Genomic DNA, 15999 nt, shown 5'->3' with positions numbered 1-15999 from the left:
ATTGCAAGTAGCTATGCAAAAAGTAAGGAAAACAAAATGAGGGAATTAAAAGCAAGGAATTAGGAAATTATTTCATCCCCATAAAAAATGCTAAGGAAGGAAAAGGTAAAAGAAAGTTAAAAAAAGAAAAAGAAAAAAGAGTGTATTTTTCAAAAATTTAATTCTCTTTCCTTTAATTTTGCTATGGACAACCAAACAAGAAAATGATTTTATAATTATTTTATAATTTTCTTTTCTTTTATTCTCTCTTATTTTTTTCCATACTCTATTTCTTTTCCCTCAAACTTTCTTGATAGTAAACACAACCTAAGATACATTGGAAGAAATTTTTTACTATTTATTTATTTTATTTTATTTTTGAATTTTTTTGTATTTTATCCAAATATAGGAAAATTATTTCTTTTTTTTTTTGCTCCTTTTTAGGAATGAATCATACTTTAAAAGAAAATTAGTTTTTAATTAGGAGTTAAATAGATTTAAGAAGAAACAGTGAATCACAGATAACAAAAAATTAAGGAAATTGAATTTTTGAAAGTAGGTATAATCAAATTGCTTCATTTGATACAAAATTTGAATATTCTTTCAATGAAAATTCAAGGAAAGGAAAAAACATTTTTATCTCTAGATTATAATACTAAATCATTTTAAAAATCTCCTAACATCATTTATATTCATCTTTCTTTTTATAGATTTAAAAAATTCAACACTTTGGAAAAAACTTATTCAAGGAAGAATAATTTTTAGATTTAAAGATTATTATTTAAGAAAATCATAAATATTACCATCATTGTTGATGTCTAAGAAGATCATATTCAACAATTTTTTTAATATGTTGTTTTTTATGGTAATTAATTGATGTCTTGTAATTTTTAATATTTAATATTTAATGAAAAACATTATTTTTATTCATCTAGAGCTCTTAATTCATGAAGACCTCATTAAGGGTGAGTAATAGCTGGCTGTAAGTTTGGAGTCAAAGACATGTCAAGGAGATGATTAATTAGTTACATGTCTTATTCTCTTTTGTAGGTTTCTGCCAATTGAATAAGCTTCAACAGCTAGATCTTTCTTACAACTTATTCCAAGGAGTCCTTCCTCCATGTTTCAATAATTTGACATCTCTGAGGTTATTGGATCTTTCTTATAACCAATTATCAGGAAATGTTTCTCCTTCTCTGTTGCCTAATCTCACATCCCTGGAGTACATCAATCTTAGTCATAATCAATTTGAGGGTTCATTCTCTATCAGCTCTTTGGCTAATCACTCCAAGCTTCAGGTGGTCATACTTGGAAATGATAACAACAAATTTGAGGTAGAAACTGAATATCCGGCTGGTTGGGTTCCCTTGTTTCAGTTGAAGGGTCTTGTGCTATCCAGCTGTAAGCTCACCGGTGACCTTCCTGGTTTTCTTCAATACCAATTCAGGTTAGTGGGGGTTGATCTCTCCCATAATAACTTGACAGGAAGTTTCCCCAATTGGTTGCTTGAAAACAATACGAGACTGGAATTTCTACTCCTGAGGAATAACTCTTTAATGGGTCAACTACTTCCCCTGAGACCTAATACTCGTATCAGTTCATTGGATATCTCACACAATCAGTTGGATGGACAACTTCAAGAAAATGTGGCCCATATGATTCCAAATATGGAATATCTAAATTTATCCAACAATGGTTTTGAAGGTATTCTCCCATCCTCGATAGCTGAAATGATTTCCTTAAGGGTGTTGGATTTGTCTACCAATAATTTCTCAGGAGAAGTACCAAAGCATTTGTTTGCAACAAAAGATTTGATGGTTCTAAAATTATCAAATAATAAATTGCATGGTGAAATATTTTCAAGGGACTTTAACTTGACTTGGTTGGAGATTTTGCATTTGGACAATAATCAGTTCACGGGAATTCTATCAAATGTAATCTCCAGAAGCTCTAGGTTGTGGGTGCTGGATGTGAGCAACAACTACATGTTAGGTGAAATTCCAAGCCAGATAGGTAACATGACCTATTTGACTACGCTGGTGTTGGGCAACAATAGTTTTAAAGGCAAATTACCACCTGAGATTTCTCAATTGCACAAGTTGGAGTTTCTTGACGTTTCTCAAAACGCTCTTTCGGGATCTCTTCCTTCTTTGAAGAACCTGCTGAGTTTAAAGCATCTACATTTGCAAGGGAACATGTTTATAGGATTAATACCCAAAGATTTTCTCAATTCCTCAAATCTATTGACTTTGGATATGCGAGATAATAGGTTATTTGGAAGTATTCCCAATTCAATCTCTGCACTTTTGGAGTTAAGGATTCTTTCACTAAGAGGAAACCTTTTCAGTGGTTTCATTCCAAATCATCTTTGTCATTTGACTGAAATAAGCTTGATGGATCTTTCAAACAACTCTTTTTCAGGGCCAATTCCCAAATGCTTTGGCCTTATCCAATTTGGGGAGATGAAAAAGGAGGACAACGTGTTTGGACAGTTCGTTAAAATGACGTACAAATGGAATTCTCTTCTTGTATATGCAGGTTACTTGGTGAAAGATTTGGGCCCCTCGAGTTTAGTGTATAATGAAAAAGATGAAGTTGAGTTTATCACTAAGAACAGGCGTGACTCCTACAAAGGTGGCATCCTTGAATTCATGTCTGGATTGGACTTATCATGTAACAACTTGACAGGCGAAATACCTCATGAACTTGGAATGCTAAGTTCGATTCGTGCATTGAACTTGTCTCACAATCAATTGAATGGCTCAATTCCAAAGAGTTTCTCCAATTTTTCTTTAATAGAGAGCTTAGACCTTTCTTATAATAATCTGGGTGGAGAAATTCCTCTAGAGCTAGTTGAACTCAATTTTTTAGCGGTGTTTAGTGTGGCTTACAACAACATCTCTGGTAGAGTTCCAGATACCAAAGCACAATTTGGGACATTTGATGAAAGCAGCTATGAAGGTAATCCTTTTCTTTGTGGGGCACCATTAAAGAGAAAATGTAACACAAGTATTGAGCCACCATGCGCACCATCTCAATCTTTTGAAAGTGAGGCAAAATGGTATGATATCAATCACGTTGTTTTCTTTGCAAGTTTTATTACTTCATATATCATGATCTTGTTAGGATTTGCTACCATCCTTTACATCAATCCTTATTGGCGTCATAGATGGTTCAATTTTATTGAGGAATGTATGTATTCCTGCTATTATTTTGCTTCTGATAGTCTTTCCAAGTTATTAGCATATTTGTATAATTAGATACTTTTAGTTGGATGATGTTTGCATGATTAACTACTATTTGTTTCCATGGGATATAAAGAAATGGGATGTATAATTGCTATGAGTTGAAACTTACATACTTCACTCAAATTTCAACATCCTTTGCTTTTATTTTCAAGTTTTGTTAATTTTTTTTTTTATGTATTGTTTAATTCAGGATTTAACCATATTTTGTTACTCTTATGAAGACAAATTCAAATTTTTAGGAACTTTTAGCATTAAAATAATTTCACATTCAGATTTTAGAAAATAAAGAAGAAAGAAAATAATAAATAATTGGAAAAACAATTCAAGGAAGCATTAAATTATCATTTTAGAATTGTAAAATAATATTTCAATTTGTTAGAAGCCTTTATTTATTTATTATAGCAATGATTGAAATATCAAACACAAAGTAATGTTTTTAAAAAAGGAGGGATGGCAAATATAATTTGTGCAATATTATTCATTTTAATTTATATGAATTCATTTATTTTTATTTGCATCATATTTTGGATTATTTTATGAAATTAAGGGAGATTGAAACATCATGAGTTTCTTATTTTAATTTATATTTTTAATAATAAAGCATGAAGTTTAAAAAAAAAATCATGAATTTCTTTAATTCCTTAGGAAACCAGTAGATAAAAAAAAAATTGAACAAATATTTTTAAGATTTAAAATCTAAAAAGGGATAATTTTTTCTCATTTCATTCTTATCCAATTCATTATAAAAAAAAAGTAATTTTTTTTATTCAACAAAAATCGTCAAGATCCAACAAAAAAAAAAAAAAAAAATAGGGAAATAGAAAAAAATATGATTCAACAAATATTACAAACACAACAAAAATTTAAAGATAGCTATGGTAGAAAAATATATCATAATATATTACAAAAATATTTAGGTTGTCAAGAGCTCCTTCCATACTAAATATTAAACAAACAAGGATAACCAAAAGTAAGGACTAAAAAACAGGCCCATATGATTAAGATAAAAAAAAAAAAAAAAAACCAAATCAATCTCTCAATACCAACTCTGTTGTCATAGATTTTGAAATACTTACAAAAGTGTCATATTTTTAATAAATATTTTTTTAAATTACTATATTATATATTATATATATCAAAAATCCAATATTTTGGTGAATATTTTGTTGCAATATTATTATAGGTATGCTATCCTATATGTCTTTAGATTACTATGATATTTGGTGAGTTATATTTATGTAATTTCTCTATAGTTTTTTTAGTTGAATATTTCCTCAACATAAATCACTACAATGCCCAATTTTCAGTGTCTTTTTTTATTGTGATTTGGCAAAATTAAAATTTTGGAATATTGTTGATCAATGTACAATATTAGTAAAAGATTGGTGTTATTTTTTTTTTTTTTATATATAAAAAAAGTGGTACATTTTTCATAAAAAATTGGTGTCTTTTTTGCTAATGGTTGTGTTGATCAAGATGTCAGCATACAAAATTTTTAATTTTTAATAAAATTTAAATAATTAATATAAATGATTAAATAAATTTTGTTATGAAAAATATAAATAAAAAAAATTAAACACAATCGAATTTTTAAAATTATTAAAATATAAGGTTTTTTTTTAAAAAAAAAATGGGAAAAAAAAAGTGATAGTTGGCCGAAGGTGAGAGAGGAAGGATTGAGGGTAAGTTTGGAATATTGATTATTTTTATTATTTAAATTCTTGTTTTGAAGGTTATTTTCCTAAAAGCACATATTCTTTAAAAATCTAGAAAAATGCATGATTACAAGATCCCCTATGGATTATTTGTTCATGTAACTCTCCAATCTACCACATGGAAAAAAATAATTTAAAAAAAAATGGAAAAAAACTAAACTGTGGTATCCTCTCTCTCGTGAATCTTCACATTCTGAGACACTGAACCCAAATCAAAATTAATTCTCCAAATTAATTTTCACCTCGAAGCCTAACCCTAACTGCTGCCTGGTTTTCTTCTCAAAAAACCCCAACCTCTGCCTCGTCTTCCTCTTATCCCGGAAACCCAAATCCCTTCTCTTTCCGAAAGCCCTCCCGAATCGAAAGATTCATGTGATCGAATTAATTCTTCAGAATTAATTTTCACCTCGAAGCCAAACCCTAACTGCTTCATCTTCCTCTCATTCATATCCCAAAAGTAGCTTCAACAGTCAGGCCTGCAGCCATGAAAGCCGTAGTGATCGCCACTTCCGGCGATCCCCAAGTTCTCCAAGTGCAAGAAGTCGAAAACCCTGAAATTGGAGATGATAAAGTTCTAATTAGTGTGGACGCCGCTGCCATTAATTGAGCAGATACGCTTCAGAGGAAGGGCTTGCACCCTCCCTCAAGGGCGGCAGTCCCTACCCCGGTCTCGAATGTTCTGGAATTATCGAAGCTGTTGGAAAGGTCGTCGTTCGATGGAAGGTTGGCGATCAGGTATTTCAATTGCCCAATATTTTGATTTCGTAGCTGTTCCTGTATTTTTCTCGGCTATCAAACACTAGGAACGTGTAAATAAGGAGTTACTTGATTGTGAAAACGAGAATTTTTTTTGTTCGTGATTGTGTTAAGGAGTCTTTGTTGAGAATTTTGGGAAATTTATGATAAATTTGTGATTTTATGATTAATTTTGTGTGTCAATATAGGTTAAATTATTGAGCTTATTGGTTTTTCAAATTTATGGTTGTAAGAAAATTGGTCAGTGTAAGGTTTTGGGTTCATTACCAATTTGCTTACTGAATTTTTTTCCAGATATTGTGGACCGGTTTGGTAGCAGAAATAAGAACTGTGTTTTCTTTTCCAAAACAGAAATGGATGCAGAAAACATGTTTGATAGCCTACTTTCAGAACTTGTTTCCGAAAATATTTCCTGAAAATGAATTATTTCAGAACTTGTTTTTAAAAAATGAAAACACTTTTTCAATTTAAAAGGTTCTGAAATGGACATGTTCATGGTCTGCATTTTTTAAAATTAAAGCTTTTATGAAAAAACCATTTTCCCTTCTACTAAACAAACAGGCTCTATATTGTAATGGATCGATTGGCCATTTCCTTTGTCATGTTTTGTGAATCATGGCAACACTGGAATCCACTCTATTACCATCTGTTAGTGATTAGGAGAGAAAACACCGATTTTAATGCTATCCTTTATGTGATTTTGTTTCCACTGAGTACAAGTTTATAATATACATGGTACATGGTGAATCTGTAAGACAGTTCGTGGTATACAGGTGTGTGCTCTTCTTTCTGGTGGACGGCATGCTAAAAAAGTGGCTGTTCCAGTTGGGCAAGTTCTTCCTGTCCCACTGGTGTTTCTCTGAAGGATGCTGCTGGTATTCCTGAGGTTGCATGTATTGTTTGGTCAACTGTTTTAAGGATGAGCCGACTGTCTGCAGGAGAAACATTCCTGGTGAATTTTCGGTCTTTTTTATTTTTTGGTGCCTGATATATTTACCAGCACATGACTTAGCCTAGTGGGGGTTGTGCATGTTCTAATGGTTTAAAAATGTCCAATGTGCACAAATTTACTCTGTTGGTGTTTAATGCATGTGCATCAATATTGGATTAGGGAGGCAGAAGAGCCATGGCTCTTGTTGTGCATTTGTATCTCGGTGCCTAGGCGATGCCAATGTGACGCCCGAGATTTTTGGTTAGCTCAGATGGTACCAGGAGGGCAACCACAAAGACCTTAGTCTTGAGTTCGAATCCTGGAAAGACCACTCTGGGCGCTGCATTGGCTCAAGCCTAGGCACCAGAGCCAAAAATCTCGAGCGCCGCATTGGCATTGCCTAGGCCCCGAGATACAAATGTACAACAGTTCTAATTAAAACATTGCATCATCATATTCTTATTTAGATACATTGTGTCCCATGATTTCATTGCATCCAAGGCCATGCTGTTTTTTATTGCACAATTTTGTCAGGGTAATTTCTCAATCCTTCTATTGCAAATTATGTTGGATGGCTGATATTAATTACCCCAAAAGTAGAAATTTTATGTTGAAGTAAGATGAGTACCACAAAGAGTTACTTTGGTTGATCCTATCATCAAATTGGCGATTGATGCACAATCCAAATGATAATTTTTTTCCCTCTTTATCTAGATGGAACTTTTATGCATGGTTGAATTGTGAAATGAGGACTGATATTATTTCAGGTTCATGGGGGATCAATTGGAATTGGTACCTTTTCTATCCAAATAGTGAAATACTGAGGAGCAAGGGTATTTGTTACAGCAGGTTTGCCATTACTGTTCTACCTCATCTCATGGCACCAATTCCTTGTCTTCACATGGTTTAAATGTTGATGGAAGGCTTTTTATTATTGGTTTTCATGGTGGAACAGTTGCAGAAGTAAATCTCAGGTTTACTTGCAAGGCGCCTTACAGTGCAAGGTACCACTTTCTCTATAGAAGATTTTTCTGTAGTTTTGGAGTTGAATCATTGAAGTTAAGAACTGAGGTAGATTCTAGCAAGCCAAGGAAAAACCATATTACCATAAATTCTTCTTCTTTTTTTTTTTTTTTTTTTCTGGATTGTTTTACTTCTTGGAAATCCTGTTTCTCAATTTGGTCAGGTATATGGAAATTCCGAGGAAAATATGTTTTACATTGCCATAATTGGAAACAGTAAGGAATTTAGGTTATATTTGGTTCCGGAAAATGTGAGAAAAAATACAAAGAAAAAGTTAAGAAAAATAAAAAATAGATTAAAACCCAATAAATTATTTTTATTTTATATTTTAGACTTATTTTAACTCATCGATATAATGATTAAATAATTTTAAAATGCATAAGTTTTTATCTAGTTTTAATTATATTTGATTTTCTTTAGTATTTTTTATAGGACAATTAAACATGAGAAAATAATTTTCCTTAGTATTTTTTTTTCTTTGGTATTTTCTGAGAACGAAATATAACCTTGATATTTTCCTTTGAAATAGCAGTGGTTTTCTAGTAACAACATTTGTTTTGTTAGTTTCACATTGAATATGAGCAAGAAAATGTCTTTCTTACCTGTTCAGCAACTAACAATGCATTGGCAGGACAATTCCCTGGATCAAATGTGCCACAATGCCCTCTTGGAGTTCCAAAGCTTGCATGCCATCCTTGTTCACAGCTCAATCGAACTTGAGGGTTTTTTGGTCGCCAAGAATCTGTAGGCGGAGGACCAGCTTCTGACACGTGCACACACCTCTTGGCCAGTTTGTGTTAACAAAGAAATCTTTGAAGGGTCATACCAAGTTCTTCATGAAGAACCTGTAAATTCTCACCAGAATGTATCCAAGTGGGGGGATGTGATACCTAGACATGATTCATATTTTCGTTTTCTTTTAAAATAAAAACTGTAGAATCATTTAAAGAAAAAAAAAACTTTGAAATCAATTTTTATATAAAAAGGATAAAAAAATTTCAAGTAAAAAACGTAATGTTCTTTTTGATAAGTTGTAAATACAGTTGGAAAGTCATTTTTTTAAATAAAAATAAAGTTGTAAATATTTTTTTATTATTATAAAATTGTGAAAAATCATTTTTTTTAAAAAAAAAATAAAGTCTAGAATGCTTTTTTTTTTTTTTAATCAAACTATAAAACTTTTTCTTAAAAAAATAATAAAATTCAATACTTTTTATCGTTTATTTAATATTTTTTAGGTAAATGAAGCGTTAAAAATCATGTATTAATAAAAATAATAAAAACTATTTTGTTGTAAATAAAATTAAATTTGACTTTAATACTTATGTAAATAAAATTGTAAAAATCTTGTTTTCAATAAATAAAAAAATCATTTTTTTATAATAAAATTTGATCAAAATACTTATTCTTTTGTAAATACATTTGTAAAAATATCTTTGTCCTTTTTGTTTTCTCTTCTTTCAACATGGTTTGTAGGTAACATTTTTCTTAAATGAAATTTGAATTGGAATAACTTCATATGTAGATAAATTTGTAAAAATCCTTTTTCTAAATAACTTGTAAAAATATTCTCTTGCACATAAAATTGGTATTGTATACTTTGTTATAAATAAAATTGTAAACATTAGGATGTGATAAAAATTATAAAAATATTCTCTTATATGTGAAAATTGAATTGGAATTTCTCATAGATTTTTTGAAAATCATTTTTTTTCTAAGAAAAGTAAATCAAAATAATTTCCTTGTAAATAAAATACTTTCAAGAATTACTTGAAAATAAAATAAAAATAAAAATTTGTTTTGTGAATAAAATAAATTGAAATCATCAAATTGGAAAAATCTTTTTATTTTTTTATTTATTTTTATCTAAGTACACTTTTTTTTTTTTTAACTATTTGAATTTGGAAATAATTAAACACATGTTTCTAATTAGTTTAATAAATCAATTTGTGCAAATTCTCTTATAATTTATTTTGAACATTCTTGTAACGTGATTTTCATAGTGATTTATTTTATATTTGTGTTATTCTTTTCTCTATCCATAATTGATTATTTAATTGTTATAATTCATTTCACTTGCTTAGTGGAGACCATAGGTATATGAGCTTAAAGAGATAATATGACTTATCTTTGTACTTTCCCGATGGGTAATCTAACCCCGAATCAATTTTTGATTCACAGACTTATCTTTTTCCACATGAAAAGTCATATAGGGTTTTCTTTTTTATTTTGTTTTCCTTTTTTAAAAATAAATAAAATAAGTGACAACTTCAAAAACCTGAAAATGGGTTTCAAATAATCATTTTTTCACAATAAAATGAGTCTCGCCATTGAGTGGGAATGTACATGAAAAATGGGGATCCATAGTTGCAGAGAAACACCTGGCACGAATGTTTCCTGTGATATATATCTATGTGATGTCGAACTCTCTTGAACCTCACTATACATTAGAAACTTGTTCTCATGGTCCTCATCGTGTACATTTTGGTTGGTGAAAGCACTCTATGCTCTCCTCTTGACCAATTATTGTTTGCCAAACTTCTCCTATGTTTGGCTTATTTGCATGTAATCAAGTATGTTTCTCTTTGAATTCTATGCATTGATCATGTCTTCTCACTATTATATTTTTCTTCCTTGATAATATTTTATACCACACAATACTCTACCTTTGGTATAGTAGTCTTTATGAGTGTAGGTTATAGGATTGGAAGATAAGTACTTCAATATGATGCGATCATTGCCTTCCTTTGTATTGTTTTTAAATGAGCGTATTTGAGTGTTATTTGACACACATGTCTAGGGATGACAACTAGTCTAATTTTGCACAACATTTAGACTAATTTGACCAAAATCTCTTTGATTTTATTTTCTTTGATGTTTGTATCATGAGTTAGAATGGTCATATATCAATGAAAAATTTAAGATAAAAAATAAAATAAAATAAAGAAGCGCCCATTTTTCAAATATTGGTTCCACTTTCATAGAAGGGCTCCAAGTGAAAGAATGAATTTGAATTTTTTTATTGGTAAATGGAAATTGTGAAAAGTTTACTAATGCTAATACTTTTCATCACATAATTAAATATAATTAAACTAAGAGTAGTGATTCATTGATGTCTTATAAAGGTACATGCCTTCTTTGACGTGTTAGTTGATTTTTGTTTTGGTGGAGTCCAGTTGAATTTTTGAAACTTCCAAGTTCATGTGGGTCCAGTGGTCCCATAGCTCTTTATTAAGTCCCACCATCAATTTGCGTGTGACGAAGTGAAGTCATTGATAGCTACTATATCAATTTGCTATGAAAAGTCTAAGTCATTGATAACAACTATTCATACTTTTTCAGTGTGGAAATTGGAATCTCTAGCACTAACATTCTCATTATTCATTTTTGGGTCATGTAAGATTGTGTGAACATAAATGTTTTCTAATTGATCAATATTTTTTGACAAAAACAATTAGAAAATTGCAATACTTGAAAAATCAAATTTTCTTGTTGATTAACCATGGTTTGATAGTTTTGAGGAACAAAAGTATGAATAATAAATGGACCGTGGCTTATTACTTAAAGCAAAGTAGGTTAAGTAATTTTTTTAAAATTTATAATATTGGATTTACATTTTTATCCTTCAAAATTTAATTGATGCTAGATTCTTGTATATGCTTAACTAATAAATAATTTTTAGCATTTTTCTTTTCTTATAAAATTTAATTTTGGAAAAGTCAATATTTATAAAGTTTCTATTTTTGTAAATTATCTTTTTAGGTTTGACTAGGATGAGGAAACTATTAATTTAGGATTAACTCAGAAGGCTCTATAAATTAAAATTTGTAGTTTTATATAGGATTTAATGAGTGAAAGAAAAAGTGAGACAAAAATGAAGAGAGATAGGCAAAGAGTGCATTGGATTTTGGGTAAAGAAAGGTTGAGAAAGTTTGCATTGTGTATTCTTGAATTTTATTAATAAATTTGATCTCCCTTTCCCATACACATAGGTAATTGCACCAAGCCATGTAAATATTTTATCTTCTCTATTCACTTCATCTTGTTTTCCAAACAAGTGGTATCAAAGTCATGGTGAGAAGATTGTGGAAAAAATTATTTTGAGGATGGAGTCAAATATAAAATATGATATTGTGCCCTTTCATGGAAATAAAATTTTTAGAATTTGACATAATATTATTAAAGATGTTTTGGTACAACAAGGACTTAAAGATTACAAGGCAAAAACCAGAGAGCATGACAAATAAAGAAATAGAAGAATTAAAAGCAAGAATAGTAAGTACTATTTGTTTAAGTCTTAAAGATGAAATACATTGTTTTGGATGGAAAATCTCTTTTTATAGGTATCAACTACTCTTTTAGAGATCGAAAATATTAAGCAAACAAGTAGTTCATTTCATATTGGACAAACTCTTATGATCAATTCTAAACCACATCACCATAGAAGTAACTCAAAAGAGAGGTATTATGATAGGAGAGATGATCATTCCAATCACACTTATGGAGGGATATGAAGTGTTATTACTGCCAAAAAAAGGAACATATTAGGAGATATTGTAAAGAATTGACAAAGTACCTAGAAGGAAGGAGAAATTTTGAATCCCAAGAGACTTCAAATTCTACTAATATTATTGATGAAAAGTTTAAAATACTGTAGTAAATTTAAAGTTACATTGTGGGACTTTTAGTGAGTGTTTTATGTTGAAGAGAGGTTAATTAAAGTAAATTTGTAGCTGAAATTGTAATTTAGACGCTGTACTCACTCAAATAGTAGTTCTTCTTGAGCATATCATAAAATTGGGTTTGAAGTAGTCTAAGTCATCTTATAATTTTCAAGTTCCATTTAGATTCATCAAACATGTGAAACTTATTTGATATAACCAATATTTTCTTAAGTAACTAACATTTTTTTTTTATTATAAATTTACTTGATTATCAATGAATACCTACATATACGACATTGACATAGTTTGATAAATATTTTAAAATAGTATTAGAATAATGACTTTTCTCTTTCCCAATTAACAAATTTATCAACACACACACACACACACACACACATATAATACTCATTAGTATATTTTTTATGAAACTATATTTGTTTATTTGAATTTAGTAGCCCTTCAACTCCGTAGTTACTCATAAACTTTATATCACCTTCTCAAAGTCAAGTCATTTACAATTATTTCTATCTAGCCTTCTCCATCACGACAGCTTTATAAGATAGTGATTGATTGGAAGAATCTACATGCCTTTGTTGATAGGATAGTCGTTTTTGTTTTTCTTTTCTTATTCAAAGAATCTTGCTTTTGTCATTGAAACTTTCAAATCCTTAATGTCTAGTGGTTCCATAATTCCCTATTCATTGGTATTTCATATGACCAATCATTTTAAAAATGAGTTAATTTCATTCACATCCTTTGAGATTTGATGTAAATTCACTTAGTCACCAATGATTTCAAATTTCATTAATTAGTACCCCTATAGATGTAATTTGAGTATAAAATTTATTTTTCAAAAAACTTTTAGGTAAAAATATTTTCGGCATATGTATTTAACAATTCTCGAAAAATAAATTTTACTTGCTAAAAAATAATTTATATAGATAGGATACATCTATAGGAGTTCTAATTAATGAAATTTAAAACCAATGGTAGTTTAGTGTATTTACACTAAATATTAGAGGGTGTGGCTAAAATTAACCCTTTGGACATATGTGCTTAACAAAAATTTTCTTGTTTATTTTTCATTTAATGTTTGCATTTTATTATAAACATTGAAAAGGAATTGTTTTTCCATATGTTAACAAAAAAAGATTGAACACCTTTAAAATAAAATATTGTCATATTGGTAGTTGTGGTATTGGAAGTTAATCATTTTCTTGAATGCCTCTTAAGATATTGGAGATATTGTCATAATTTGAGACTCTTTTACTACACCCAATAAAGAATATCATTAATTTAACGTATATAGTGTTCACTTGAAAGAAAAGTCTCTCCATATTTGATTACTACTCAAAAAGTGCTATTTTATAGCTTGTAATTAACTCTTTTAAAAACTTTTGAGTAGTAGTTATTACCTTTTAACTCAATTGGCATGTTAAGGACCCTTGCAATCGTTTCTAATCAAATTGTGTTAAGTTTTGGTGTTTTTGATAGCTTTTTTATCACCAAAGCAATCTAAGATGAGGGAGAATTCTATATAATCCATGGCAAAGCAAATGGAAGCTCATTTACAGGAAGAATCCAAGCTTTAGAGCTTTGTAGTCCTTTGCCAAAAGCAAATCAAGAATGCAAGGAGGAAAACAGAGAGAGGAATCTAACATGAAGAAATCCAAGAGGACAGCAACTGTAGGACATATTTTGAGAACTTCATGGAGTCCATTTTATGCATACTATATGTGGTTTTGAAGCTCGGGAAGTCAGAAGTCTAACGCTTCAAACGGTGCGTAAATTAGAGCTGCAATGAAAAAGTTATGGCCATTGGAAGACAACCGCACCAAGCTGAAAGGCAATTTCGCAAGCTGTGAAATCACAAAGTGCTAGCTGCGAAATCAACCTTTTCTTGCGAAATGGAGACTTTCAGCCTGCGAAATTTTCGCAGCCCATGTTGCATGCTGCGAAATCTACCTGTGTGCTTCCAGATATTTGCGACTGACTCTTTTATATTTTTTCTTCAGATATTTGTTGCTTAAATCCCCATTTTCTCCTTGTAATCCACCAATCATACGATTCCTTAGTTAGGAAGTAAGAAGAAAGGGTGAATAGCTTCCTATATATCATTTATAATTTTCTTTACACAAGGATATCTCAGGAGCTTGTTCTCAGAGACCAATTTTTGTATAGTTTTGAATTAAGTAATACACAGAGCTTTGCTCTGCCTTACCTACTCATTTTGATTGTATTTTCTCACTAGCCAAACAAGCTTTGAGGATGTTTCCTCAGAGAATGAGTGGCTAGGCTTTTTGTCTCTTGGAGTTAAGGAAGCTGGGTAAGGTGCCGAATGCAAAAATTGGAAGTTTTGTTGTTTCAACTTTTAATGAAGAGAAAGTGTGACCCGTTAATGGTTTCTATATTTTTAGTTAACTTAAAATGCCTTTAAATCACCTGGGCCAACACTTGGTAAGGCAAGTGATCTCCGTCCATTGAGATACACTAGTTTATCTCTTGCGAGCCTTTGGGAGGTGGTTCAAAGGTAGGATTTTCTAGAATAGCCAACACTTGGTAAGCTTTTGGATTCTAAGGAGACATCCATTAGTTATCTCTTGTGAGCTTTTGAAGGGTAATCCAAGGTTAAGGATCACCTTGAATGGAAAATGTTAGGTGAGAGGCATGAGCCATTGCAAGATGATTAAGTGACAGGAAATTAGTGTTAAATCCATAAAAGGGAAGCATCTGTACCACACCAGTTCGGGAAATAACTATATGTTAAATCCCCAATGCGAGGAAAAGATTTAAGTGATCGGAACTCTATTTTTGTAATAGGAACCTGAGCCTAGTGATCCAAAAACTCCAAGAAACACTTTTCTTTATAATTAAAATCAGTTACTATTTTTGGTTAGCTTAAAACCAACCCTTTTTCAACCAAAGATTATGTTTTCCTTTAAAGCTAACCTTGAAATGAAAAAACACCAATTCAACTTTGAATTAATATCAGTTGTAATTTGAAAACCCTTCCCAGTGAACGATCCTAGAGCCACTATGCTATGTTAGCTGAGGCTATCCTAGTACATGGTGAAATAGGTTATAAATTTTGTTGATTACTCCCGTCTGAGGACCGAAATCAAGGTACACTGGTTGATTGAGCACCAATCAATAGGACATGCACCAGCTGGGCACGAAATCAATATTGTATTTGTAAATATAAATAATTTATTTAGTGTATGATAAAAATTTGTATAATATATTTTTATAGATGCAAAATTATTAATTGGGCTTTATTTTATACTAAATTATCATTTCAATAAATAAGAACTTATTTATAAAAAGACAATTATAAAATATATGTAGTTGAAAAACATTTAGTTTTTTATTTGATTTAGTGTTTGAATTGAATCAATATTTGTAAGATCTTTTAATACTAAAAGAAGTTAACATACCTAAAAAGATATTCAAGATCAAGAGAGTATTTAATATTAAATTAATTTATATACTTTTTTCATTTTAATAATTTTTCACATCCATTAAAAAACTTTTATTGTTTATATTTCACTTCAATTTTTTTATTTTGTAATAGACATTTAAAAATATTTTTTCCCATATGTTAAAAAGAAAAAAAGGATTTGAACACTCTTAAAATAAACATCTTGGGAGACATGATTAGGATCAAAATTATCCTCGAAGGTATC

The 15999-nt window shown here is 30.2% G+C and overlaps 1 protein-coding gene and 1 pseudogene across 2 annotated transcripts in view; both read left to right on the top strand.

Moving 5' to 3' along the window:
- The window catches only part of LOC117922123 (receptor like protein 21-like), an 80368-nt gene extending 76997 nt beyond the window's left edge, over positions 1–3371 (top strand). For both annotated transcript variants that reach the window (XM_034840152.1, XM_034840151.1), the window contains one exon: positions 1030–3371. In XM_034840152.1, the coding sequence (XP_034696043.1) occupies positions 1030–3239 (2210 nt within the window). In that variant the 3' untranslated portion in view covers positions 3240–3371. The remainder of the gene's footprint in view (positions 1–1029) is intronic.
- Positions 3372–4970: 1599 nt separating this feature from the next.
- LOC117921842 lies at positions 4971–8372 on the top strand (annotated as a pseudogene).
- Positions 8373–15999: the final 7627 nt, after the last annotated feature.

This window comes from Vitis riparia, chromosome 9 (assembly GCF_004353265.1).
Source record: "Vitis riparia cultivar Riparia Gloire de Montpellier isolate 1030 chromosome 9, EGFV_Vit.rip_1.0, whole genome shotgun sequence".
Taxonomy (NCBI): Eukaryota; Viridiplantae; Streptophyta; class Magnoliopsida; order Vitales; family Vitaceae; genus Vitis; species Vitis riparia.
Note: the sequence above shows the minus strand (reverse complement) of the source record. Positions and strands in the feature narration are given on the sequence as shown.